This window comes from Sinohyriopsis cumingii, chromosome 8 (genome assembly GCF_028554795.1).
Source record: "Sinohyriopsis cumingii isolate HCF-2022 chromosome 8, ASM2855479v2, whole genome shotgun sequence".
Taxonomy (NCBI): Eukaryota; Metazoa; Mollusca; class Bivalvia; order Unionida; family Unionidae; genus Sinohyriopsis; species Sinohyriopsis cumingii.
The window spans coordinates 13,290,697-13,317,970 of record NC_142968.1 but is presented as its reverse complement, the minus strand read 5'-3'; the positions used below and the strand labels follow the sequence as shown (position 1 = coordinate 13,317,970).

Here is a 27,274-nt window from a genome sequence, read left to right as displayed (position 1 = left end):
TTGAAAACTTTAAATTTTCATTTTTATTATTCAAGGTAGTATTAGAAAAATGTACAATTTATAAAAACAACATGTAGTAACATTGTCTGAGCAATGGAAATGCATATGCCCTGCACATAAATGTTTAATTCAGAACAAGAAAGCCTCTTTGATTTGATTGAAATGTAAAATACCATGTCAATACCTATGCACAAACTTTAAAGGTGTAACATGTACTATAAATCAACATCAGTGAAGTTTTGATCAATGTTTTGATTACTGTATACACTTGAATGAAATTGCATACAATTATCCTACAAGGACAGGTGCCAATTACATAAAATTATCCTACAAAAACAGGAAATACCTATTTTAAAACATTCATGCATTTCATTGTACTTGTGCAGTTTTCCTGTGACTTTAACAAGAAACTCCCATTCAAGCTCTTTACAATGAATTAATGGACCTGTGTTTCAGAACATGGGTAAGCATATTATAGTGAAGCCAGCAGCATTATTTCATTTCAAATCAGTATGTAAATAGACACGTATTTTATCCTTAAAACCAAGCCCCATTAATTTTGCATCAAAATAGCTCCTTGGTCTTTTTCCAGTTATGAAAATTGCAATAATGTTGATTTTGAAAGAATCACAATATTTTATATTTTACAAGAAATATTCAATATGATGGCAACATCAGTAACATAGCAACCAGTGCTAATGGTAGAGAGGACAATACTATGAAACAGGTGACATTTTTGGTTCAATTTTTGTTGAGAAGATGACGAAGTCACAAAAATTGGAAGAAATGCCACTTGAATGGATTGAGACATACTTTCGTTTTCTTTTTAAAAAACACAATTACTTACTGAAAGGTAGATACTTCATTCCCAAAACAAGAACCAGTACTAATATTTTCGTGCCATGAAAACCTTACTGCCAATACAAAATAACATCTCCACCTATGTTACTGCTATTATATGCTATCATTGAGAATTTAGAATGAGGTCAATGAAGTCTAGTGTGAAGATGAAAAATTTCATGAATAAGTTATAACATACCTGGTTTTGTATGATGACTGGACAAAATACCATTTTCATGTTTAAAGTATATAATTTGTACAGAAAATACTTGTACGGACTAGTTATTTTGGCTAGCCAACTTGCAACTTGGCAACCTCTGCCAAAACAAGTTGTCCACATCAATACTTTTAAGTACAGATGTAATAACCACACTTTTCCGGTTTCTTTTTTATGCATAGTTCCTTGAAAATGTGTTAATAATGGTCTACTTTGTCCATCTCCGTACATATTCATGTCAACAAACATGGGTAGATCCTAATGTAAATCTAAATGTATTACATTTCCATTGATCACTCCCCATATTCATAAAGCCTTCTAAGCAATTAATCCCAGTTCATGTTGAAATACACAAAATCAGATGTGATCCTTCCAACATGATCAGAAAATTTAGGTAAGTGGCTGGATAACAAATGATTTCCACATATTGTACAAATATGAAGTAGATTTGTGTTTGCTAAATTGTCCTAACATTTTTTTAAAAACAAAGTTCAAAACATGAAAACAAGAAAAAAAATTGCAGTAATGGCCTGAAAATCTAATTGACTTGTATATTTATAAAACAAATAGGCCTGTCAAATTTAATTGGTCTGTCTCAAGTGGCTTTAGCTTAATTGTGCTACCAAGGCTTTTCTCCATTAAAAAAATTATTTACAAAACATCGAATAATGTGTGAATAAAAAAATATTAAAAATTTGTAGCAATGACCTCAAAATCAAACGAGATCATAATGACCATAAAATTGTATGTGACAATTCCATAACTCAGACAATTGTGCTATTTTGGGTCAGGTATAGGCTTGCAAATGGATAACATCAAAACAATATAGTTGGGGCATCAAAATACATCATTTTAATAATGTGGAAGATAGGCATTTTTGTATGAAAACTCTTCTAAATATTCATATATCCAATAAATTACCTTGAATCAAAAGTTCAGTCAAATACAGTGGCTCAAATTTTCCACATTTGATCACTTCCCATGACATAGGTTGTTGGTACTGGGCTAATGAGAACCACTTTATAACATAGTTCCACTTAATTGAACTACATATTTAGTGTTGTTTCTTTAAAAAAAAATTGTTATCAAATATATATTATGAAAGCCTTGTTGTATTTTACCTTTGTATAAGGTATCTTCATTTAAAACATAACCAACTTCCATGAACAGCATTATCAAAAGGAGTACTGTATTAATGTCAAAATTATAAAGAGGACTACATTAATGCCAGCAACAAAACACTTTATATTTGCCCGTATAATTTAAGCAATACTCTCCTTTCTTTATCACCTTACTAATAATAATGATTTACCACAATACATATTTCTTGAGTACATTTTATTATTTTTCAATCCTACCCTTATTTTCTTGAATATCAATAAAATGATTGCATGAGATTTTTCAGCACATGATCGACTATACTGTACATAATAAAAAGGATGAATAAAAGTATGGGTACAATGTAAATATGAGTGAGATTAAAAATCCATCTGTCATTTTTGCTTTTTATCAAACATGCTTACAAGGCTACATAGCAAATATTGAACAATCAGACTGCATCAGACTTATTTATCCATAACCTGTTACACAAGCATATTCTTCTGAAGAAAACAGACAAGTGTTTATGAAATAAAGTGTCTAGCTTGTGATAGTCATTTTTTAAGATATATACAGTTGCTTTTAAATTGAGTCCAACTGCAAACAACAAGGATGCTGATCAGCTGTTGCATAATGTGCCACTGGATCAGGGTCTATCTTTATTCTACTGGTTACTCCTAACAAACTGCACAGATATATATCTGCTGGCACATTATGCAGTGGCATTTCTGAGTCTGTTTAGTTCACAGTTGGCCTCAACTTGTAGCATGTATATGCAAAACCTATTTGCCCTTGCTGGCATTATGAGATTACATCTGGATACAAATTGCAACATAGTATCTTACCAAATTTACATTTACATGTAGCAAACAATGTTGACAAACGCTTTCAAAAACATTTAACACAGCACCGTAAGACTGGTGGCAGTGGCCTTGTTGCATTCACTGCAAAAAAGGAAATACCTATGCCATCCTCAAACTCCACTTTTAACAGATGATATAGAAATGAGGGATCTATGAATATTAGGGTAAGTTAAAACAGCAATAATAATGCAGTGCAATCTGGTCAAGAAAATGCTCCTTTAGGTAGTTGTTGTTTTGGGTTTAACACCATTTTTCAGCACATGATTGACCTTATACTGCAGCCAGTATATATGGTGGAGGAAGAGCATGGAAAAGTTCCATGAGAAACCACTGACCGATGGGAAGCTACTGGTAAGCTTTCTCACATACTTATGATGACTGAGCCTGGGACTCAAACTCACATGGATAGAAGCGAGATGTCAGTGATCAGTACATTTTAGCACCTTAGAGCACATGGTCACCCAACGCTCCTTTAAAATTTCTTCCATGGTTGTTGAAAACAGTTATTTCAGGGTTTTTGCATCATATGTCCCTTAATGAAAGACCTTTATGTCTGGATGCTTTTTGTCTAAATCGATAAAACATTTGCATAAAATCTGAAGCCCTTCGTGACAATGTTTTCTAGCAAATTTAGTCAAGTAGTTTTTGCCAAGTTGTTTTCATTTTTTTCCCTTATTTTTTTTTGTCACAGTGGCCATATTTGATGGTGGATTTACAAACTGAAATACCTTCATATCAGATGCTTCACACCGAATTTGGTAGCATTCTGCTAAACATTTTTATAATTTAAAAAAAAGTTGTTCAAAGCTTTTTCTGTATTTAATGGTGGCCACATGTGATTGTAAATCAGCATCTTTCATACAAATTAAAAAAAACTTGGAATGCATCCTGTCAAATTTTGTTTGCAGTTTCTGAGTGGCCATTTAATGGCAAGTTGAGCTAAAAGTTAACAGAAACAAGACTTATCTATGAAAGTTAAGTCCTAAAAATATACAAGTGAATTTACAGATTATTATTACAATCTGTTCCATCTCTTTGACATAGTCAATAATACGTTTTATCTCTAAGACATAGTCAATAACACATTTTATCTCTAAGAAAGTCAATAACACATAATAAAACACAAAACATAACACTGCTGATTTAGTCCCACATCATACTTGAGTACAAGAAAGACATGGAATTTAACTGTTCATACCTTGGCTTTTATGGCTAAAATTTGATTTCAAAAAACCATGATTTTCCAAATGTGGACAAGGACCCAGTAAGTAATGAACAGAGGGACCTGTAATTAATATACTGATTAGGACAAGGGTCCTGTAAGTAATGTACAGTAGGGCCTGTAAGTATTATATGTAGGGTCCTTTAAGTAGTGAACAGATTTGGACTAGAAGTCCTAGTTACAGATACAAATTTGGACAAGGGTCATGTAAGTAATATACAGAGGATCCTGCAAGAAATGTACAGATTTTTGCCCTGTAAGGTATAGAGGGACCCATTAGTAATTACAAAGGGTCCTGTAAGTAAATGCACAGGTCCAGACTAGGGTACTGTAAGTAATGTACAGATTTTTGTCCTGTAAGGTATAGAGGGGCCCATTAGTAATTACAAAGGGTCCTGTAAGTAAATGCACAGGTCCAGACTAGGGTCCTGTAAGTAATGTACAGAGGGGCATGTAAGTAATGTACAGATTTTCGTCCTGTAAGGTATAGAGGGGCCCATTAGTAATTACAAAGGGTCCTGTAATTAAATGCACAGGTCCAGACTAGGGTCCTGTAAGTAATGTACAGAGGGGCATGTAAGTAATGTACAGAGGGGCCTGTAAACAATGTACAGAGGGGCCTGTAAACAATGTACAGAGGGGCCTGCAAACAATGTACAGAGGGGCCTGTAAACAATGTACAGATATCATTCAGATCTAAAGTAGTCAGCTTCAGTCTTCAGAATGAACAATACTCTGAATATAAATTGAAGAGATCAATTTGTATCTCTCATTTTTCAGCTGATGTGCAGTGTGCTTTCATAACAATCTGTTAACAGTGAATTTAGCATGAGGTAACTAGAAAAGTAGCTCATCTTGTAAATAACAATTCTCACAAAATAATGTTCCTAAATTTAGTGATAATATACATTGTTAAAAGCATTTTCAAGATGAACACTTATGCAAACTGATTCATACAAGGTGAGGTCACACTGATTTAGTTGATAATTTGCTCAGATATGCTTCAAACATGTTATCTAAACTATATGACAAAAATCTTTTGTTTTACACATTTTGAAACAATGTACTAATGGAGTAGCATTGGATTTAACAAGTAACACAAGATAAGAATTAAGATCATCAAATGATAAGTCCAGTCAAACTAAACAGCCCCAGATCTGCCACTACATAATGAACCTCCATATCTGTGTCTTTACAGTTTGTTAGGAATAATCAACAGAACACAGACTGCAGATCAGGATCTATGCTGTTTACAGCTGGACTTGAGAGCTAATAGATACAAGCTAATAGATACAGTAGTAAATGGTCATAGATGTGCTGTTGAGTTAATTGACAGTTGTGAAATCATACGCAATTTGACCGAAGAAAAACTTACAGATTACAAATTGTTTAGGCACATGACACTTGGAATAGGCCACAAATTACTTAACTCAGCAATAAATGCTTCAAAAAGAGTGCCAAGATGCTCTTCATACTCATATATACTAACACATTTGATACATCTAACTTTTCCACATGCACAATGATGAACAGCTGAAAGACAATATGTATCAAAAACAATTTTTAAATGTAACTTCAATTAAGAAAATGTAGTTGGAGTTTCCTTCCTAACAGAATGAAATTTAGTTTAATGCAATATTTACTGTACAAACAAATATCTGATGTAAAATGAGCATAAATTCTATAAACAATCCATCACAATTCATCCTTGCTTTTAGCACTGGTCTTGTTGTCTTCTAACTTTTTGTCCTTTTTCTTATTATCGTTTGTCTTTTTGTCCTTCTTGACCTCATTATCTTTCTTGGATTTTGTTTTACTCTGCTTTTTCTCTTCAGTCTTTTTTTCCTCAGCTTGAGCCTGTAATTAAAAAAGAAGTGAATTCAGATATTTGTTATGGTATAAATTTTGTTAACTTGGCAAAAAATTGAAATTTTATTAGGTGCTTAAACATGGATTAGGGATCCTAGTGTGTCCACAAAAAGAATGAATCTTCAAATTTGTGGTCTGTTCCAACCACAAATAGAAAATCAACAAAACTTGGTAACCCAAAAATCAAAGTCTTGAGAATATTGGAGAGTTCAGGTAATACCACATTAAATGGAATCAAAGGGATATAACTTTATAAGTATTGGTAAACATGGATTGAATACTGAAATATCACAAAGAAGCTATCAACTCTAGGAAGTAACCACTCAGGAGTCCCAACGTTTCCTCTTGGGCTGAGAATTTTTTTCTTATAGAAAGTGTCTAATATTAGAATCACGAACTATTCTTAGTAACAACAGCACAAAGCAAGTCATGGCATAGGAAGAATTTCATGGCATTATGCATGCACAGGATCTCATAATCTCATTCTTTTTGTAAAAAACAGTAATTAAGACTAAGAACACAAGATGGGGGTAAAAATAAAATTGATACCAAGAATTCACTTGACACTTAATTTCTATCAAATATATGATTGTGATACAAAAAGTTTTTCTTATTAGATGATGAAAAAAAGGAGTGATAATTTTAGGACTTAATATTCATAGGTAACTATTGTTTCTATAAAATTTTAGCTAAACTATACTATCTTCTTAAATATATTTAATTCTCAACCTTTAACATGTACAATATGCACTACTCCTGCTACCTTAAACATGTACAATATGCACTACTCCTGCTACCTTTAACATGTACAATATGCACTACTCCTACTACCTTTAACATGTACAATATGCACTACTCCTGCTACCTTAAACATGTACAATATGCACTACTCCTACTACCTTTAACATGTACAATATGCACTACTCCTACTACCTTTAACATGTACAATATGCACTACTCCTGCTACCTTTAACATGTACAATATGCACTACTCCTACTACCTTTAACATGTACAATATGCACTACTCCTACTACCTTTAACATGTACAATATGCACTACTCCTACTACCTTTAACATGTACAATATGCACTACTCCTACTACCTTTAACATGTACAATATGCACTACTCCTACTACCTTTAACATGTACAATATGCACTACTCATACTACCTTTAACATGTACAAACTACCTTTAACATGTACAATATGCACTACTCCTACTACCTTTAACATTTACAATATGCACTACTCCTACTACCTTTAACATGTACAATATGCACTACTACTACCTTTAACATGTACAATATGCACTACTCCTACTACCTTTAACATGTACAATATGCACTACTCATACTACCTTTAACATGTACAATATGCACTACTCATACTACCTTTAACATGTACAATATGTACTACTCAACTTTTGCTGAGTCAATCCAAACACTCAGTGGATTAGATTCATCTAGCAGACTTTTTTCCTACAGACAGCTTGATATCCATATCTTTTCTTATAAGGAAGATATGAAAACCAGTCAAGCAACACAAAAGGTCAACAAGATCACTTACCAGATGGCCTAGCAAACCTAAACGTTAAATCTTGTCAAACCTGCATTAAATCAAAATGAAAATTATTTATTTTCTCATAAACTGTGAGTAATAAAATCATGATCTCTTTAATCTGCTTAAATACAAACTAAACAAAGGAGGTTGATGAAATTTGACCTGGTACTCGCGATTTGCACTGGTAGTCATATGAGTACACAAATTTCACAACCCACATGTTCCTGACCTTATAGATACCATAGTCACATGATATCAATAATATCCCAATTCAAATGTTGTAGAAAAAATATTAAATGAAAGTTGTATGCTTGTTGTTATAAAAATATAAAATCGAAAGAACCAAAAATTATATATATTTATAACTAGAACAACTGCTGGGGTTTTGTTGTATCACATGACTGCCACTTTACTTTGTGCTCTGTGCTTGATGAATCTGACTGACCAGATTGCAAGGACAGCGACAGGTTTCTTGTCGTTCTTCTCCAAATAAATACATTGAGAATTATATGTTCTTTTTGGTTTTTACAAAAGGAACGTGACTTTCATTTAATATAAATGAATTTTTGTACAACAACATTAAAAAGGAGTGTGCTGTTGATATCACGCGACTACTGAGATTTGTGCAGTCATGTGACTAGTAATGCAAATGGCGAGTACTGGATCAGATTTCATATATGCTGTAGTTTCGTCTAGACTGTCAGCGGATTAAAGACATAACCATTATAATACTTGCCATTTCTGAAAAAATATATCATTTTCCTAATGATTTCATGCAGGTATGAGTTAATATAACATCATTTAAATTTGCTAGGCCCGCTAATAAGTGACTACCATATGCTGCAACCACACAGTGGTGGCAAATTCCAAATTTTGAATATGCAATTTCTCTGACCCCACATCCCAAACTAAATGTCCATGGGGTAGGAATATGTGTAGGAAATCTGGATTAGAAAATGAACTGCTATTCGTTTTAAGAGAAATTTGTTGTCCAAAATGTTGAATCTGAGCTGAAATTTGGTGAGAAACTTTTACACAATGACATGTGGCTTGAAGCATTGGTTTCAGATATTGAATGGAACACTGGAGAAATGGGGAAACTGTCGTCTCTTGTATTAAATTAAAAGACGATACAAGCCCCGCTATCAATACTCTTCTGGGGACTGGTCAATCGAATCTCAAGAAGACAAGTTGATTTTACAGAAAATTCAGTCCTTTTTTAATACAGCTGTTATAAATTTGAAGGTCTTCTTTCATTATTTAAATAAACCCTTTTGTTAATGTTTTTGAAATGATCGATTTTGGACCAAATCATCTTAAGGAGTTTAAGTTGTTTGAAAAATCTTGTTTGGGATTTTATTGCACGATAAATTCAGGATTAAACTTTTTTCCTTACAAGACAAGATTCTAATTGCGCTTATTGTTTTTTCAAGCTGTGATAGGAAATATTACTTTGTATAATATGCATATACATTGTTGTATAATTATTTAGAATTAAAAGTTTGAAAGGAAACAAAACCAATTTATGTCCATTATGTTGTTTCCACATAGCAACATGATGCTAGTCAGCAAAATTAGAATTTGTATTCTGTACATTGCAATGACAAAACATGCCAATTTCTAGGAATATAATCAAACTTGTTTCGTGTGATACATTTTGTGGTTTTGTACATGCTCATCTTTTTGACTTAGATGTTTTGGAGAGTCTTAAAATAGAAACATCTTGAGATCTAGAAAATGCATTTTTTAAATCTAAAATGTTATAGAATTCCATTCAGTGATGGTCTCATATGAACCATGAAAACATAATTTCGTCCTGGAGAAACCCTGGAAATGACATGGAAATTTATCTTTAGAAAAGTGGGGGAATTTTGCCAACCGTGATTACCTTAATTCAGGTCTTTATTGCAGAGATCACAAAATGCTAGACCAGTGTTCAGTTTTCTTATAAAATGACCAACTAAATTTCTGTCAACTTTTCGCTCCTGCCATTCCCATTTCCATACATTGTTTAAACCGTATCTTAACTTTTCATGTCATGGTTTCTCTCAACAACTCAGGATGCCATGTTTTTCAAGCATGCTTCTTCTTTCCATTACCATCAATTTCCGTTACACAAAGATTCAATGGACGAATTTAAATCTTCAACCAATCAGAATAGTCTTTACGAGAGTCATGTTCTAACTAATATATGGAATGAATAATTTACAAGTATCATTGTGGAATGGGAGCAGACAGACCATTTTTTAAAAACTGGACCAGAGATGATATAAAAAACGGACTTATTCGAAGAGAAATCTGATTCAAGTCAGGAGAAAAGCAGAATTCCGCTTAAAACTGAGAAAAATCATGCCTGATTTATGAGCATTAGACTCCATAAGAACTCTCCATTTTAAGAATAAAGATAAGATTTTTAAGTATTACCTAAGTATTGGATGTCAGATTGGCACAATTTTTATTTAGTGCCAGTAAGACATTACAAGAAGTCTTCTGGTGAAAACCTTATTTTGATACTTTCCATTTTTGAGCAGCAACGATGACAAGATTTTCAAGATGGAGGCCATGCTGGATTGGTACCATATCATTTAAGACCAACTTGATATCACAAGAAAGTCTTTTGCTGAAAGCACAATGTCAATGTGACCAACCCTTAAAAGAAATAGCTATAACACCAAATTCAAGAATGCCGGTGTGGAGGTCATATTGTTTGGCAAATTAATACCATTTTCATCTAGGTCCATCTAGACATCACAAATCATCCTGTGAAAACACGATGTGACCATTCATTCAAGATACGTAGCAATATTAAGATTTTTAACACAGCCATTGTGGTGGCCATATTGGATGTCCGAGAGGCAGCATTTTCATTTAGGATAAGAAGATATGGACATCCTTTCAGGAGTCTAAGTGATAAGATTTTCAAGATGGCATCTCCGGCAACCATAATGGATGTTCCAGTGGTAACTCTTTCGTTCAGAACCAACCAGACATCATAAGTTCATAAAGAGTAGCAATAACAAGACTTATGCTGTGGCAGCAATATTGGATGTTTGAGCAGCAGAAGTTTAATTCATGACCAACTAGACATCATTTAACTAAATGAATAATTGGAAAGATGAGATATGTTGCAAAAAAATGACTACCTGAGGTCCTGCTCCAAGGCCAGGATAATTTTTCCCCTCAATTGTGACCTCCAGACATCGTTCCTGCTTCACCAGGTAGTCTTTTACATCCCATGCCTGTGCGCCATCTTTGAGCATAAAGATCACACGATTCTCACTCACCACATACCTAAAAAGTAATTACACATTTTATCATCTAGTGTGTACAAGAATTGCATGTGTTAGTGTATAGTATATCCCACTATGAACAACACTGACCCAGATTTGTCACCTTATAATGATCCAGCAACTCCGGTCCAGCGTTCTTAAAATTTTGTTGAACAGGATGCTCCAGCTCAAAGTTTTCAAACTTTAATGCTGTAAGGTTCATAGAATTTTCAGGATTCTCATTTTTCTACTAGCATATAAAATTTCAATAGTCAAGTTTTGCACAAGGTTAGAAAGTCTTGAGCTTGATCTGCCTTGGATCTACCAGCAGCACTACCCTTCATCTACCAACTGCACTGCTCTTAATCTGCTGGCAGCACTGCCACTGATCTGCCAGCTGCACTGCCACTGATCTGCCAGCAGCAATGACCTTGACTTGCCAGCATCACTACCATTGATCTGACAGCAGCACTGCCCTTGATCTGCCAGCTGCACTGACTGTTGTGTTAGGAGTTATTTAAGAATAGCAACAACATGCAGTCTATATACATTTATCAACCAAAAGACAGGAGTACAGTCGTGATAAGAATGCCCTGAAAATATTTGTCTCAGAGAACTTAACCCCTAGTGCAAGCACATCTACTCCAACAGGCTTTGATGTTGGGGTTGTCATGGTAACTAAATCTCTATTATTCCATTATGCCTCTCCCCCATCAGTTACTACTTTTCTTTAACAGACTGTTTATCAATTTAAATTCACATCTTTCTAGTCAGTGTTGCAATTCTAGGTCTTAAATTATATTACAAAGTGAAACCAACAATTTAAGTACAATCAACAAGCATTTTATTTCCCTACAATATAAAATGAAATACACTTACAACCTTGTCAATTAAATTCCAAATAATCTTTAATGTCCTATTACGGGTTCAAAAATGTGTGATGTTCCAAATGAAATCCAATAATCTTGAATGTCTTGATATAACACTGTGATGCAATATCCTGGACATCTTTGAATGAGTTATCAAAAATCCAAAGTAACGTACTAATCGACAAGTTAATAGAATAATAGAGATTTAGTTACCATGACAACCCCAGCTGATATACATCCTGAATTCATAAACTGAGACAAATTTGACTTTTCATGATGACCGCTCTGGTGGCCTAGTGGTTAGCGCATCTGCCTTGGATGCGGGAGGTCACAGGTTCAAATTCTGGTCAAGTCATACCAGAGACTTATTAAAATGGTACTAGCAGCTGCCTTGCTTGGCACTCAGCATTAAGAGGTTAGTGCTTGGACTGGTCAGCCTGGTGTCAGCAAAATATGACCAGGTAGGACATGATGCTATATGTCTGAGGCAAGATACTCCAAGATGAAGTGCCAGCTTATTGAAGTCAGTGCCGTCAAAGCTATTTTAGTGTTAGTCTTAATCTAATCACTGATCTAATCTTGACAGTCAGCTTACATGTCACACTGGATTAAAACTGATATTCACCAAGAACTGGTTCATGCTGTGCCGGGTTTAAGTTGAATTTGGCCATATTCAACTTAAACCCGGCACAACATGATTCAGCTCTTGGTGAATATCAGTTTTGAATCCTGTGTGACATGTAAGTTTACTGTTAAGATTAGATCAGTGATTCTTGCAGCAAATTTGATTAAGACTAACACTAAAATTGACTCTAACTTGACTCCATACAAAGTAATCCAAATATCCGTAATGCTGTGGTTTCCATGAAGAGTTCCTAAAATGCCTGATTTGTCCCTTCCATAATTACTGGCAATTATTTAGCATCAATAATTATCAAAATGACAACAACAAAAAACAGCTGATAAGCACTACATTTTCAGTTCTTGCCTGTATGTCTGGTCCCCCTAAGGTAAATATGGCACGATGTGATTGCACACTATTAAATTACCAGATATATATCAAAAGACTATTATAGCCAGCCAGCCAGTCACATGGCAAGGTCATTTCTTTGTTAACATTGAGCATTTTATGTAGTAGACACAAGAGTTAACCATGATAGCTACAATTTTATGGGGTGTGGTTGTCCACCAAGAATTAACTAGATGCAAAATGTGCAACCTGACAAACATTTTCAATTTAAAAGAAAAGAGAAGGCAATTGGACCAAATGAAAAAAGTTAGTCGGATAACTATTGCCGAGAACTTTTACATCTGAAAAATTCAAATGTCTTCAACAATAGAGTGAAAATGGAATGACGAAAACTGCAATTTCATTGCAACAACTACAGCTGATAATGACAGATATTAGTACCCTAATTTTACTGATTTTTAATGGTTTCCACCACATATAATGGTTATTCACAAATATTTTAAAACAATTTTATAAGTTTTATAACATTCATTCTATAAAATATTTTTATGTTATTTTTTTTTAAATATTTCAAAATTAGTTATGGTGTTCTTGGATCACCTTCTTGAAAGGCCACCCCTCTCAATGAGGACACTTTCCTGTTGCAGCAGGTGGTCACAAAATAGGTGGACCACTGTAGCAAATGATACAAAAAGCATAATTAGAATACTAACCTCTGTGTCTCGACGTTTGCGTTAAATAAACTGCTTTGCCACAGCTGTGTGATTTTCTCTGTTTCTTCCTGTGTGGGATTACCTGTATGCATATAACACACAAATAAAATTCAAAGAATAATATAAATGTAAACAAATATAAGTACAGTCTGTTGTAATAGTTTGTACTAATATATTCGATATGTACAACCTACCAACAACAAAGGTATTACAAAAGTCATTTTATCATGCAATCAGAAGACCCTTCCATACAAAGTTTTACAACTATCAAACCAATTGTATTCTATGATAATCTGTACATTTTACAAAAACCTAATGACAATATTTATTGCAGAAATTAAAAATTCCATGACGCAAGAACCAGTGATCATAATCATAGTCCAAATTGGGTCACTGGTCTGCAAGGTCATTCAATAACAGTTACTGCAGATCTGAATCTAAGCTGTCAGATGTTACTGCTTATTTTACAACACCATATTTAAACATTGATAAGCTGATGATTGATAACAAACCCACACCTCATTTTTACAAATTTCTGTCCTATATTTACTATTGATATTCTTGTCTAAGAACAAACCCATCTCCTGCTTTTTGAACGATTTATTAGACTGGTCCCCTGATCTTATCACGGAGAAAGCACTATCAATAGGTCTGAATCATAAATATTCTCAACATTATTAAGGGTCATCTCCCTTACAATTTACCAATTAACACTTTCAACTGGGCAGATAAAAGTAATGTCCCTTTGCTAAAATTAGAGGTCATTCAAAGTAAAATACTTAATGATGCTCTTCGAGAATACTTACCCAATCACAATACCTTAGGATAAATACGTCACAAATCCAGCCCTCCCAGATAACACTTTTAGCTAAATGAAGCCAGAAGTTATCTGCTCACCTACGTTGTTGTTGGGCAGAGTGGTTTCACCTCAGTTTGCGAGAACTGTGGCTTTTGATGAGCGGAGCTTCATGCCCCTGTATCGACACTGTGCTTTTCGGGGAGGTTAACTGGTCTCATTGATGGCTTGTTAAAAAGGATAGAGGATAAAGGCTGTATTCATAGCTTGACATTACGGTGATCCCTAAAGAAAGTGGCAGTAGAGAGCACCGAGTCTCATTCTGCCAACTGTAAAGTTGAAGCTGGTTATGGCATTGGCTGAGGTGTTTTGGGCAGCTCTGAGCAATATTCAGGCAATTCTTGCAACTGGCTCCCATGCATGCCCTGAGGCATTCATAGTGAGTGTGGATAAGTTATGTTCTGCCTGTTCAAAGACAGCCAGAGACAAAGACCAGCAGAGATCACACGGCTACAGTACTGCATACTAAATGCTGAGTGTCATTAAAGGCCATCCGATCCATATGTATGGAGTGTGCCTATATCATTCCCAAAGCTGTGATGTCACAGTCAACTGCTGGGGTTTCCATATGAAATAATGGTGTAATGCAAAGGTAGAACCACAACCACAGACTGAAGTTTGATGGGAGTTGTTTTTGTAAGAAGAAAAGTTGGTTGATGCTTGGATTTTGTAATTGATGGTGAAGGCATTTCAAAATGTAACTCATCCAGACTGCAGAAGTAAGCTGAAGTTGGATTCTTCCATTTTTGTCACACTATCAGCTAATGCTGGAGCTCTAGTCCAGGTAGTTGATGGAGAGGGAGGAGGAGGGCATAACTCCATAAGTAAAAGGTGGAAAACTTCTTCAATCGAGGCTCAGAAGGCTTAATCTTCCAGAGACATAGTAGAGTCTAGAATCAATGAAGGAACTTAAGAATAAGTGTCATCGTCTTTGCTTACATGAGGTGAAGACAATGTCTCCTGTGATACCTGAGACTTAGCTGGCGAGAGTGTCAAGGTCTGCTGCTCATCAAACTCATAGAGTACCTTGAGTTTGAAACATGACTCCGATTAATGAAAGGAGAAATTTGTGAAGTGACATCTGTTGGAACTAGATTTGACATAACAAATGAGAGTCTTGAGGCAGGATATGGGTCAGACTGGTCTCAATAATTGCCTGTATAGGCTGGGTTCGACGTACTGGGTGACAGACCGACTTCAGATGACTGAGCCTGTATTAGTTGTGGTCTTGGCCCCTAATGATCCCTTGTATATGGCCTAGGCTGGTCGAAATGGAAATCGGCCATCTGTGTGGGGAGGATGTCATCTGATTCATTAGGCTGGGACGGGTTATAGGACGTTTGATCCAGATAACCAGTCCTTGCATCTGCTGAGCAAGTGGAAGTTTTGACTGTTTGTTTAGCTCTTTCCCTCGCTGTTCTGCAATAGAGTTAAACCCTGAAGTTGCAAGGCTGATAGGAGTCACCAATAATAAAGAGTCCTGTGGTGGTGATTTGGGTGCCAGGGCTGTCTCTGTGTAGATTTCCAGTGCTTCGTGGCTCATTTGTTGACCTATCACCCTTGTCTGCCAGAAATTCTTGCACTGAGGACAGGTCAGCAACATATAGATTTATGACGTCTTCATCCTTAATCTGTCTAATCTTTTAAGACAAATATTTTTTCTTTTGGGATGGTAATCTCTCTGGTTGATCTTTTCAGACCATTTAAAGAGGCCACCCCTGCCCTACTATTATAGCTGTCTAATGGCATTATGTTACTTGTTGTGCTATAGTATGCTTTTTTGTTTATTTATTCTAAACATTCATCAAGGTCTAGTAGGTACTTTTCCATCATTCTCTTTTCCTCTTCTCTCTTTTGTCTTCTTTTTCCTCTCCTTCTATGTCTGGCCCTTTCTTGTTCTTCTTCTGCCGTCAAGTATTTCAGTGGTGATTCTGTTGTTTTTATCCCTGTTCTTGTTGTTTTGGATACTTGTTCTTGCTAATTTTGTTTTCCTTGTTGTTTATTTTCTTGCATTATTGTGCGTTTCTTATTAGTTTCTGCCTTTGTTGTTTCTCCATTCTTTGCTGCTGTTTTTTGTTCTATTTGTGGTGTTTCTGTTTTAGTCCTTTTGTTGTTGTTGATGTTTTTGGTACTTGTTCTTGCTGATTTTGTTTTCCCTGTTCTCATGCATTTTTATTTGTTTCTGATGAGTTTCTTTCATTCCTTGTTTCTGTTTTTGATTCCCCTTTTGTTGCGGTTGTTTTTGTATTTCCAGTTTCTGTTTTTCTTGTTGCTGGTTTTGTTTTTGAATTAGTCATTGTTGTTGTTGTTCTCTTTGTTTCTGTTTGGGGTCTTGTTTCTCTTCCGGTTGTTGATTTTGGTGGTGTTGTTGTTTCATCATTTTTGGTTCTCTGGTCTCTGCTTGGGTCTCTTGATTTGCTGGGCATTTGTGTGATGCATGTCCTGTCTCTCCACATCTGCTGCACTTCCTATCCCTTGTACCATGATCTCATCAGAAAGCCATGTATGAAAAAAATGCTCTTTTCATGTCTCTCATTTTGCTCTTTTCTATTGCCAATATCCATATTCTATTATATATTGTAGTTAATGGAATAGTTGCCAGTCTTGATGATATCACCTTTATGTTAAACTTATTTTCAAACTTTTCAACCATTGCTTCTAATGGTATCTCAAGGGAGATGTCTGACATATGTAACTCTCCAGTGTTTTTTTTATTTTTCTTAATATGGGTGTGGACTCCTTTACTTTGATTGTCTCTCCTGCTCAAGTTATTTCTCCAAGTGGTAGTATTAGTTGTTTTCCTCTAGGTCTTATTATGTAACCTTTGCAACCGTTTGGGTTGATCTACTACCATAACTGTTGATGTTACTGGTATCTTTTCTCTCTGTATTTTTGTCATATCTAGTTCTTGTGTCCCTTCTCTGTATGAACATTCAAAGAACAATCGTTCACTTTTTTCTATTCTCTTCGTTTTGAAAAATTTCTCAAGTTCTTTCTGAGCAGCTGTCATTATTTCCCGTGTTTCTCGCAAGTCGAGTTCAATGATTGGTTTCCTCTTTGTGGTTAATATATTTATTTATTTATAGTTATTCCTCAAATCATCATTTCTTGGTCTCAAAGCAATTACATAGTCCTTGGTTTCTGTGTTTAGAATCCTGTGGACTTACATTTTTTTTGGAGGGTGCTCTCTCCTGTTTTGATCTTTGCAGACAAAGTAGGGAGGCCCTCTTGCCCTAAATTTAAGTGTTGTGCTATATTTTATGGGTTGTTCTTTATTTTTTATTTTCATTGTAAACATTTGCTAGTAGATATTCTTCAACCATCCTCAAGTCTTCTGTCATTCGTCTTCTTTTTCTCTCCTCCTGATTCTGTCTTCTAATTTATTTTCTTTTTCCATCAGATACTTTGGTGACAAGTCAGCTGGTTTTATCCCTGCTGTTGCTGTTGCTGTTGTTGATGTCTTGTGTACTTGTTTTTCCTTATTTTGTTCCCCTTGTGGATTTCTCTCTTGTAATTTTGCTTGCTTTAGGTATTTACTATTTTTTTTTTGTTTCTCTTTTTCTGTTACCATTTGTTCTGCTGTTGATTTTATTTTAGTTGTTGCTGGTGAGTTTCCTATTGTTGTTTGTTTCTGATTATTTCCTGCCTTTGTTGATGTTGTTGATTCTAACTGTTAAGTATTCTGCTGTTACGGTCCCTGTTGTTGTTGATGGTGTTTTTACTTTCTGGTTCTGGTTCTTTTTCCCTTGAGAGATTTCTTCCCTTTTGTTCGTTTCTGTGTGATTTCCTTTTGCTGTTGTTTTTGTTGCTCTTTTTATTTTTTGATTTTTGTTCATGTCCTTGTATTTGCTGTTCTCTCTGCTGTTGCTCTGGAGTTTGCATTTCTTCATCTAGTTGCTTTTTACCAGGTTGTTGTTGTTGTTTTGCCCTTGGTATTCTCTGTTCATTATTCTCGGTTGGGGTCTCTTGGTTTTTGGGGGCATTTATGTGATGTGTGTCCAGTCTGTTGACATCTATTACATTTTCTGTGGAAATATAACATGATTTAGTCAAAAGCCAGTGTAGGAAGAATACTCGTTTCACTTCTATTAATTTGCTCTTTTCTATCTCTAAAATCCTTGTTCCATTGTAGATTGATGTCAGGGGGATTGTTGCTAGCCTTGACGAGATCACCCTGATATTCAATTTTGCCTTGTACTTTTCGACCGTCACTTCTAGAGGTATCTCAAGTGGTATATCAGAAGGGTGTAATTCTCTGGTTTGTTCTTAATCTTGATACCTGTTTGGGTTGATTGAGTACATATGCTGCAAGTATTCCGGATTCTTTACTTTTATTGCAACCATCACTGCTGTTAATCCTGGTACTCTTTCTCTTGGTATTCCCGACATGTTGAGTTCTGTCCCTTTTTTGTATGTACATTCCAGGAAGGATGCTTCATTCATTTCTACCTGTCTTGTCTTAAAGTATTTCTCAAGTTCTTTAACTTCTCTATTTGCCTTGCTGGCTACCATTTTCCTCGTGGGTCTTGTGTGGCTTGTTAGTCATATTCGCTATTCATTCTTCTGTAACTTTCCTTTCTTAATATTGTATTTAATTTGTTCCACATGATTCTCAACTCATCTTCTTTGCTGTGTCAGCGAAAGTTCATTGCTTATTCCTATTTCAGAAAATGGTGGACTTTCTTGCCATCTGTTTTGTACATGCCATTGCCGATTGATAAAGAAACACTTTACTTATCAAGAAGGAGTATCAAAATTACGCGCAATTTGTTTTGTTCATGCCATGACAGATCTTACTTTTCAAGAATGAGTGTCGGAATCAGAAGACTATAAATAGAGCAGAATGTATAAACCTATGTGGCCCTGCACCTGTCTTTTTTTCAACACAATGTTGGTGTAGAGCTATACCTTAAAATGTTTACCAGGTAAATGATGACAGCCTAATAAAGCAATGAAGTGTACAGGTATAACAGACCACTCCTGTGGCCTAGTGCTTGCCAGTAGCTTCTCATGGGTCGGTGATTCTTTCCGGGATTTTCCCGGGTTCTTCCTCCACCATTATTACTGGCCACCATGTATAGCCTATCGTGTGCTGAAAAATGTCATTAAACCTCACAACAACAACAATAAGAACAACAGTGGCCTGGTGGTTAGAGCATCCACCTCGGAAGTGGGAGGTCATGGGTTCGATCCCCAGCCGAGTCATACTAAAGACTTAAAAAAATGGTACAAAGAGCTGCCTCGCTAGGCGCTCAGCATTAAGAGGTTAGTATTAGGACTGGTTGGCCTGGTGTCAGGATAATGTGAGTGGGTGGGACATCACGCTACATGTCTGTGGCATGATGCCCCAGTGCTAGACATCACTATAAACTGCCACACTGCAGACATCATAGTGATACGACTGAAAAATTGTTAAAGCTACGTTAAAAATCCTAATCACACATGCACACACATACAGGTATAATACAACTGACAATAAGTAAGAAGGTAGAATTTATTAGCCTGTAGGCATGTACCTGTCTTTGTTTTGAACACAGGGTGGGCACAGAACTACACAATATGATGTTTTACCTGGAAATTAGTGATGGCAGACAATCTTAATTACAAATTCTGCCTGTAGGAAGGGTCAAAATCAGTGAAGCATGGTACCCAGACACTAAGAATGCCTTGATAAAGAAAACTCACCTGTATGTACCCATAATATTGGAATTATACATAAATGTAGAATTTCCTAAAGCCGTAAGGATTTGCAAACATTAAAAATAACTGTAGCCTGAAGTAGCATAGGCTAACTGTACAAGTAACTAAGTGCTATTAAACGTGAGAAGATGTCAAAGCGTGAGACAATTGTAAAGACAGAACTTTGTAGGCAAAGAAAGAAAACTTGGAAATATAGATGGTGCATACTTTCCACAGAATGGTATGCTTCCAAAATAGAATTTGGCTTTTGTGAGATCTCTTATAATGATAGCATACTTCTTAGTAATTGAAATATTCACAGGATTTGCAGTCAATCCCTATAGCAAGGTGAGATCACTGTGTCCAACCACCAACTATGGGGGCAAATAACTTAGCTTCTTGCAGCTAAAAGCGTTATCTGTGAGGCAGTAGTAGTTTTTCTAAGGTATTATGATTCAGAAATATATTTAAGAAGAAATAAGCATTCAGACTCCTAAATTCTGTAATCAGAATGAAACATGCCTTCAGATTCCTAAATTCAGTTTGAATAAAAAAAAGAAAAGTTCTGTGTACATACCATAAGAAAAGTTTAGCCATAATACAAGGCATATAAACAGCACTGTGTACATACCATTAAGACAAGACAAATGTTAAAACACAATCATCACTTGAAATAATAGGCTGAATAATGAATAAAAGGATGGGGGGGGGTCACCTGAGACAGAGGCAAACATCATAAGTGTGCGACCCTTTTTGCTCATTTTTAGCATCCCCTCTGGGTTACTGGGATCTATTTTGGACAGGTCGATTTTAGGTGGTTCTCTTTTCCACTCTGGTAATTCATCCTCTTCTAGCTTCTCTTCATCAGTTTCCTGGAAGATTTAGAAGCATAATGATAACAAAAACGTAATAAATTACAACAAAATCAATCAATGAATAAACGAATAAATCAATTAATATGCTGCAGTCATGTTAATGTCAAAGCTGAAGAACAGTTTTCTTAACCCAAGTTACTATCATAAAATAAATCATTATTCTTGTCAAAAAGTCACCCTCGGTGAATTTCACAATTCTTCTTTTCCGCTCCTTTGTTTTTCTAAATTCTCTATTTCTGTAGATAAATTAATGCCCATTATAAATTTTTTACCACCTGTTAGCGAACACGATGCTTAAATATGCCACAAAAATCTTCCCAATGGTAGGTCCCAATCTGTGTGTTTTCGAATTCAATCTCCCAACTTGGTTTTTGAAAAGATTTATTTTTTGCATGACACGGTGGAATAACTGTACAGTATTAACTAAATTTATTCAATGACTATTTTTTGAATTCTTTGGAAATCTTTCTGTACATCTGAAACTTCAACACAAAAGAGACATTCTTCATTGGAATGTATTTGGATTTCTTGGAACTATTGGAATTGCAAGGACTTTTAGGAAATAGGAATTCATTCACAATGCTGTTAATTTAATTCTTTCACTCCTGTATTTTGAGAAATTAATTAATTTCAATTATGCAAAACTTGTTTGTTTTGCTATTTTTTGTTGTGTAGTTTAAGTCCCTGGAGTTGTAACACAGGATTGATGGCAAAAGTAAAAGATCAATGATCAAAATTACCCGTCTTGATTCATGTTTGTGACACACTCATTCAAAATATCGCAGCCAATTATAAATGAATTGATGACTTGTGCCTTGATACATATATCACAGAACATCTGCTTTAACTTTGTATATACCCATTACATATACCATGTATACATGGTAAACAGCCATTTCGGTATATACCCAATACATATAGCATGTATACATGGTAAACAGCCATTTCAGTATATACCCAATACATATAGCATGTATACATGGTAAACAGCCATTTCGGTATATGCCCATTACATATAGCATGTATACATGGTAAACAGCCATTTCAGTATATGCCCAATACATATAGCATGTATACATGGTAAACAGCCATTTCGGTATATGCCCAATACATATAGCATGTATACATGGTAAACAGCCATTTCGGTATATGCCCAATACATATAGCATGTATACATGGTAAACAGCCATTTCGGTATATGCCCAATACATATAGCATGTATACATGGTAAACAGCCATTTCGGTATATGCCCAATACATATAGCATGTATACATGGTAAACAGCCATTTCAGTATATGCCCAATACATATAGCATGTATACATGGTAAACAGCCATTTCAGTATATGCCCAATACATATAGCATGTATACATGGTAAACAGCCATTTCAGTATATACCCAATACATATAGCATGTATACATGGTAAACAGCCATTTCGGTATATGCCCATTACATATAGCATGTATACATGGTAAACAGCCATTTCGGTATATGCCCATTACATATAGCATGTATACATGGTAAACAGCCATTTCGGTATATGCCCATTACATATAGCATGTATACATGGTAAACAGCCATTTCGGTATATGCCCATTACATATAGCATGTATACATGGTAAACAGCCATTTCGGTATATGCCCAATACATATAGCATGTATACATGGTAAACAGCCATTTCAGTATATGCCCAATACATATAGCATGTATACATGGTAAACAGCCATTTCGGTATATGCCCATTACATATAGCATGTATACATGGTAAACAGCCATGGTTGGGGATAATGTAAAACTATTCTCTGGCAGTTTAAAAAGAAGCTAAGAGGTCAAATGTACACCACCATTTCATGTATTACTTAACTGGTGCTTGACAATAGTGTGATGTTTGAATATGCAGTGGGTGAACCCAATGTGTTAAAATTGCATGCCCATTTCATGTGGTATATCTGGTAAACAATCATGGCTGGAGCTGCCTTAAATCTATTGTTTGGACAGTTTAAACAAAGGCTAAGAAGTCGGGTATAAACCACCATTTTCATATATTACATAACAGGCTAAAAATAGCTACTGACCTGTTTAAAATCTATTATTTGGGCAATGTAAACAAAGGCTAATAGGTCAGGTATAAACAACAATTTTCAAGTATTATATAACTGGCTGAAAATAGCTAGCTTGAAGGCTGCTGTGGGTAAGTCCATTGTGCTAATTCACATGCCTGTTTCATATAACCTGTATAAAACGGTAAACAGTCATGGTTGGGGTTGAGGTAAAACTATTTTTGGGCAGCTTAACCAGAGGCTAAGAGGTTAGGTATAAACCACCATTTTCATGTATTACATAAGTGGCTGACGACAGCTAGTGTGATGTGTCTGAATTTAGTGTGTGAGCCCATGCATTGTGCTAATTTGATCACAAAGTGAACAATCCAATATCAACAGTTAAATCAAGGAAATGCTAGATGCGTGTAGGAGAACAAAAATATATATCGTTGCCTTGAATGATAATGTTCATGACATCTGCATTAAAGATCATTGGCAAGTTTGTGAACATCGGCAACGTTTCTCTGATGCCAGATAATGCTCCATACATAAAAGAGAAAGTATAATTATTTCAGCTGTCGAAATACTGTTTAAGTGTGATTCATTTTTTAAGGTGACTTGGGAAGCAAACCCAGCATAATTAAATTTTAGAACTCTTGGTTTGATGGACTTTTACTTTGTGAAGCACACCTGCAACAAAATGGAGGGGGGCATTTAATTCTTTGCACATACGGCAAACAACATATACCTGTCCGCACACAACAGGGTCTAAAACACAGACCGCAATATAAGCTTGGGCACACATTACAGTAAGACTTCCAAACAAATCCACAAAGCATACAGAAAACTGCAGGGGGTTTGGTGGGAACTGGGCTGTTTAATGATCGAATCTTCATATTATAATCACATCGAGAATAATTGTTAATAAAGCACTTTTCGGATGATGCTGTTCATTATTCTTACATACCTCATTCCTGTGTACCTGAGACTGTCGAAATAGGAGCACCACCTTTACATAACATTTTTGACATGCTGAACGAAACCTTCTGATTAGTTGTCTTTATTATCATTCATTATCTTAAACTTATTAAAATACTAACTATTAATTGACCTATGCATTTTGTGATGATTTTAGCCACGAAATCGATTGAAAGACAATATTAAGCACATGCTCGTGTTTGCACAGCTGATTTGTGATGATAAAAGTGTTAGCAACCATACTGGACAATGGCTTTTATTACTGTTGAATTATCTGTAAAGCCCCTTGTTAAAGAACATGTTATGCCCCCTCTCCCAATGAAATGGTCAGTCCCAAAAGTAATGTCTATTCAATTTTCTAAAAAGACAAGCATATCTTACGATCTGACAGCATGAGATACAGTTCTGATAATGCTAACATTATGGTTGTCCAGAACAACTTTGTTCTGACCATGATTCATTCAGAGAATCCAGCAGAGATGTTGAACACCACGTCCATCCAGTCTCTAGTGAGTGTAGTGATGAACACTAATGACACCTGCATTACCTTCAAACCCCCCTATTGCACCCTATATATTTTAAGTGTAGCAATTGCAATCATGTGTGACAAATAATAACAAAAAAAGGAGATACTTTTTGGCACGTGAAATCGTAGTCTGGACTTGTGGAATTTGAGTCAGGTATTGGATTTGTTTTTATTGTCACCAGCCCTAGTCCTGTGTCTAATTTTTTTATAGCACTGTCACTGCTAACGACATGCTGGAAATAGTGAATTTTGGTGCATCATGTATGTATTTGGCAGCAAACGTGAATCAAATATTTAAGAAAACAGCCGAGTCCATTTTTTATTTGAAACTTGCCAATACCAATTCTGACTTTTAAAAAATGTCGTCTCTGATTATGTGTTGTACCAAAGAAGACTGCATCATCAATATTTCAGTCCCAGATCTGGCTCCTATTCAAAACTAATCACACATCGCTAAAGATTGTTCCTGAAATATTAATAAGCTTCCAAGGTAAAAGAAGATTACATTTATTTTTAAGTTACGAATTACTGAAGTTATAAGAGAAAAGAAAATTTCCAGTTGGTGACGTCATTCTTATGGACTAAAAAACCAGTTGCACTTTAAAAGTGTATGAATAACATTTGGACCAAAATCGTCAGACCATATATCAATTTAAAAACATTTCAATTGCCAGATACGTAATTTGAGTCAGCATCTTAAGAGGTGGTTGTATGCGCCAAATACTGTCCTGAGTTATACATTCGACTTAGCCCCTCCACAATCTTGATGAAGTGTCGTTAAGTACAGTCTCAATCTTTAATTTACTGTTTTTAGGATCAAAGATGAGTGCCAATGAAAGAGCGGATATTAACACGCATTTTGCATCTCTTTATTCACCCGGATTGTGTTTCTATTTGCAAGTAAATCAAAGTGCTGTTAATTCTAATGCATGACCAGAGACCATTTAGCTCAAAGAACAAAATAATTTGAATACAAAATAGCTTGAATACATGTTTAAAAGGTCTTTTCTTATTTACCTTAACAAATGTGTGAATATCTTAACAATTACTTAGCTTAGGGTATTATTTTTAAAAAAAAATAAAAAATCCGCGTTTGACAATTTTGTCAAGTCCCCCTTGTTGAGGTGTAAACTGTTGATCTCCAGAAACTGGAAATTGTTGAGGACAAATTATTTTTAGATTTGCATTTTTGGACAGCTCTTGGCGTAATATCTTCGGGTTTATGGGGAACAGAGTATAAATATGTAATAATGAGACCATGATAAATCCAAAAAATTAATACTACCCGCTAACAATGCTTTTTTTTAGAAAATACCTTGAGTAAATCTACAGAAGTTGTAACTTGTGAAGTGCTGAGAAAAAAACTTCATTCACCTCCCACTGGTCAAATAAGCGCTCCATATCTGCCTCGGAATAATCTCGAACATCTTTCTTTTTCCATTTATCTGCCGGGTTGTCCCCATCCTTCTGTTTTTCCTTCTTTTCCTTTGCTGACAGGGCTGGATACACAAGCAAACATACAAAAACCATGAGCAGAGCAGTTCTAGAGCAACTTCTTTGACACGCCATCTTCCGTCGTTTAACCTGATGTACAAACTTCATAAGTTCCGGTAGTTTTTGTTTTATATTTAGCGTCTATAGCGCAGTGACCAATGTAAAGATGACGCGCAGAACGATAAACCGCTTTATGCGATAGCTCGGTCCGCGTATTTACCTGAACAAACCGAAAATTCCGGAACACACCGAAAATACCGGAATAAAAAGAAATACGGAATTCGAAAATACACACTTTTTTTTGTGTGTTTTCTGGCATACATCTTAGTTACAGTTAATCTTAGAGTAGTTTGGCGTGATGTTTTATGATTTATTCGAAAAGGGTATACATGTATATCAAAAACTGACCACAGGTCAATGAGATTTTTCTTTTCAAGGAAAATAGAATTTATATGCTAAACTGTTGATAGTGCATTCATTTATAAATGAAACAAGGCAATTATCCCTCCAACAATTACAAGCGAGTTGTCCATTTTATAAATTGTGAAACAAACATATGCCATAAATCTGCATTAGTAAGTCTTTTACACAGAAGATTTGTAGTTTTGTCTTCTGAACGTATCATACAAAATAAATACAAGATTAATATAAATAATCAATGTTTTCTGTATCAATTTCTAGCAGCATTTTAAGTATTCAGTAAATTCTTATGTTTATTTACTCTTTCGTTTTCTTCCTTTTTCTTTTTACAAGAGAGTGGTACTATAAATTGATTAGTTGTTTATTTAAAAGACTACTTCATATTTTTTAATATTCATCTTGGTTGATATTTGTACATAATGGAAGAGCAGATGAGACATAATACAAGAAAAAGAGAATTTCATTTTTAATCTTGTTTTACATTAAGCATATAGACAGACAGACAGACAGTTATCATATGACATATATCACTTTTCAACTACATTGGGTGTGAGTATGTGAGAAAGCTTGCCAGTAGCTTCTCGTGGGTCGGTGGTTCTTCCCGGGGTTTTCCCGGGTTCTTCCTCCACCATTAATGCTGTCCGCCATACATAGCCTATCGTGTGCTGAAAAATGGCGTTAAAACCCCACAACAACAACTACATTGGGTCAGAAAAATAACAAAATTCATAGTCACCATCTGAACGATTATTTCAAAATAAAATGTTATTCATTTGAGGATATTCACACTGACGATATCAGTACTAGAGCTTGGCACCATCAAAAATTGTGTACTGCAGTATATCGCAGTATTTCTCGACACTTTTTTGTCTAATTTCTGTCTGCTAATAACTGGAAAAATATCTAGCTCT

General features: G+C 35.2%; 1 protein-coding gene across 1 annotated transcript; it reads right to left on the bottom strand.

The window, feature by feature from the left end:
• LOC149793001 (LDLR chaperone boca-like) lies at positions 1–26,083 on the bottom strand. Its single transcript, XM_089966869.1, has 5 exons — positions 25,824–26,083; positions 20,742–20,898; positions 13,492–13,573; positions 10,814–10,961; positions 1–6,097 (listed from the first exon to the last, which is right to left on the bottom strand). Exons 1-5 carry the CDS (start codon positions 26,049–26,051, stop codon positions 5,936–5,938), a joined length of 777 nt encoding a protein of 258 aa, XP_089822995.1. The 5' UTR covers positions 26,052–26,083; the 3' UTR covers positions 1–5,935.
• Positions 26,084–27,274: the final 1,191 nt, after the last annotated feature.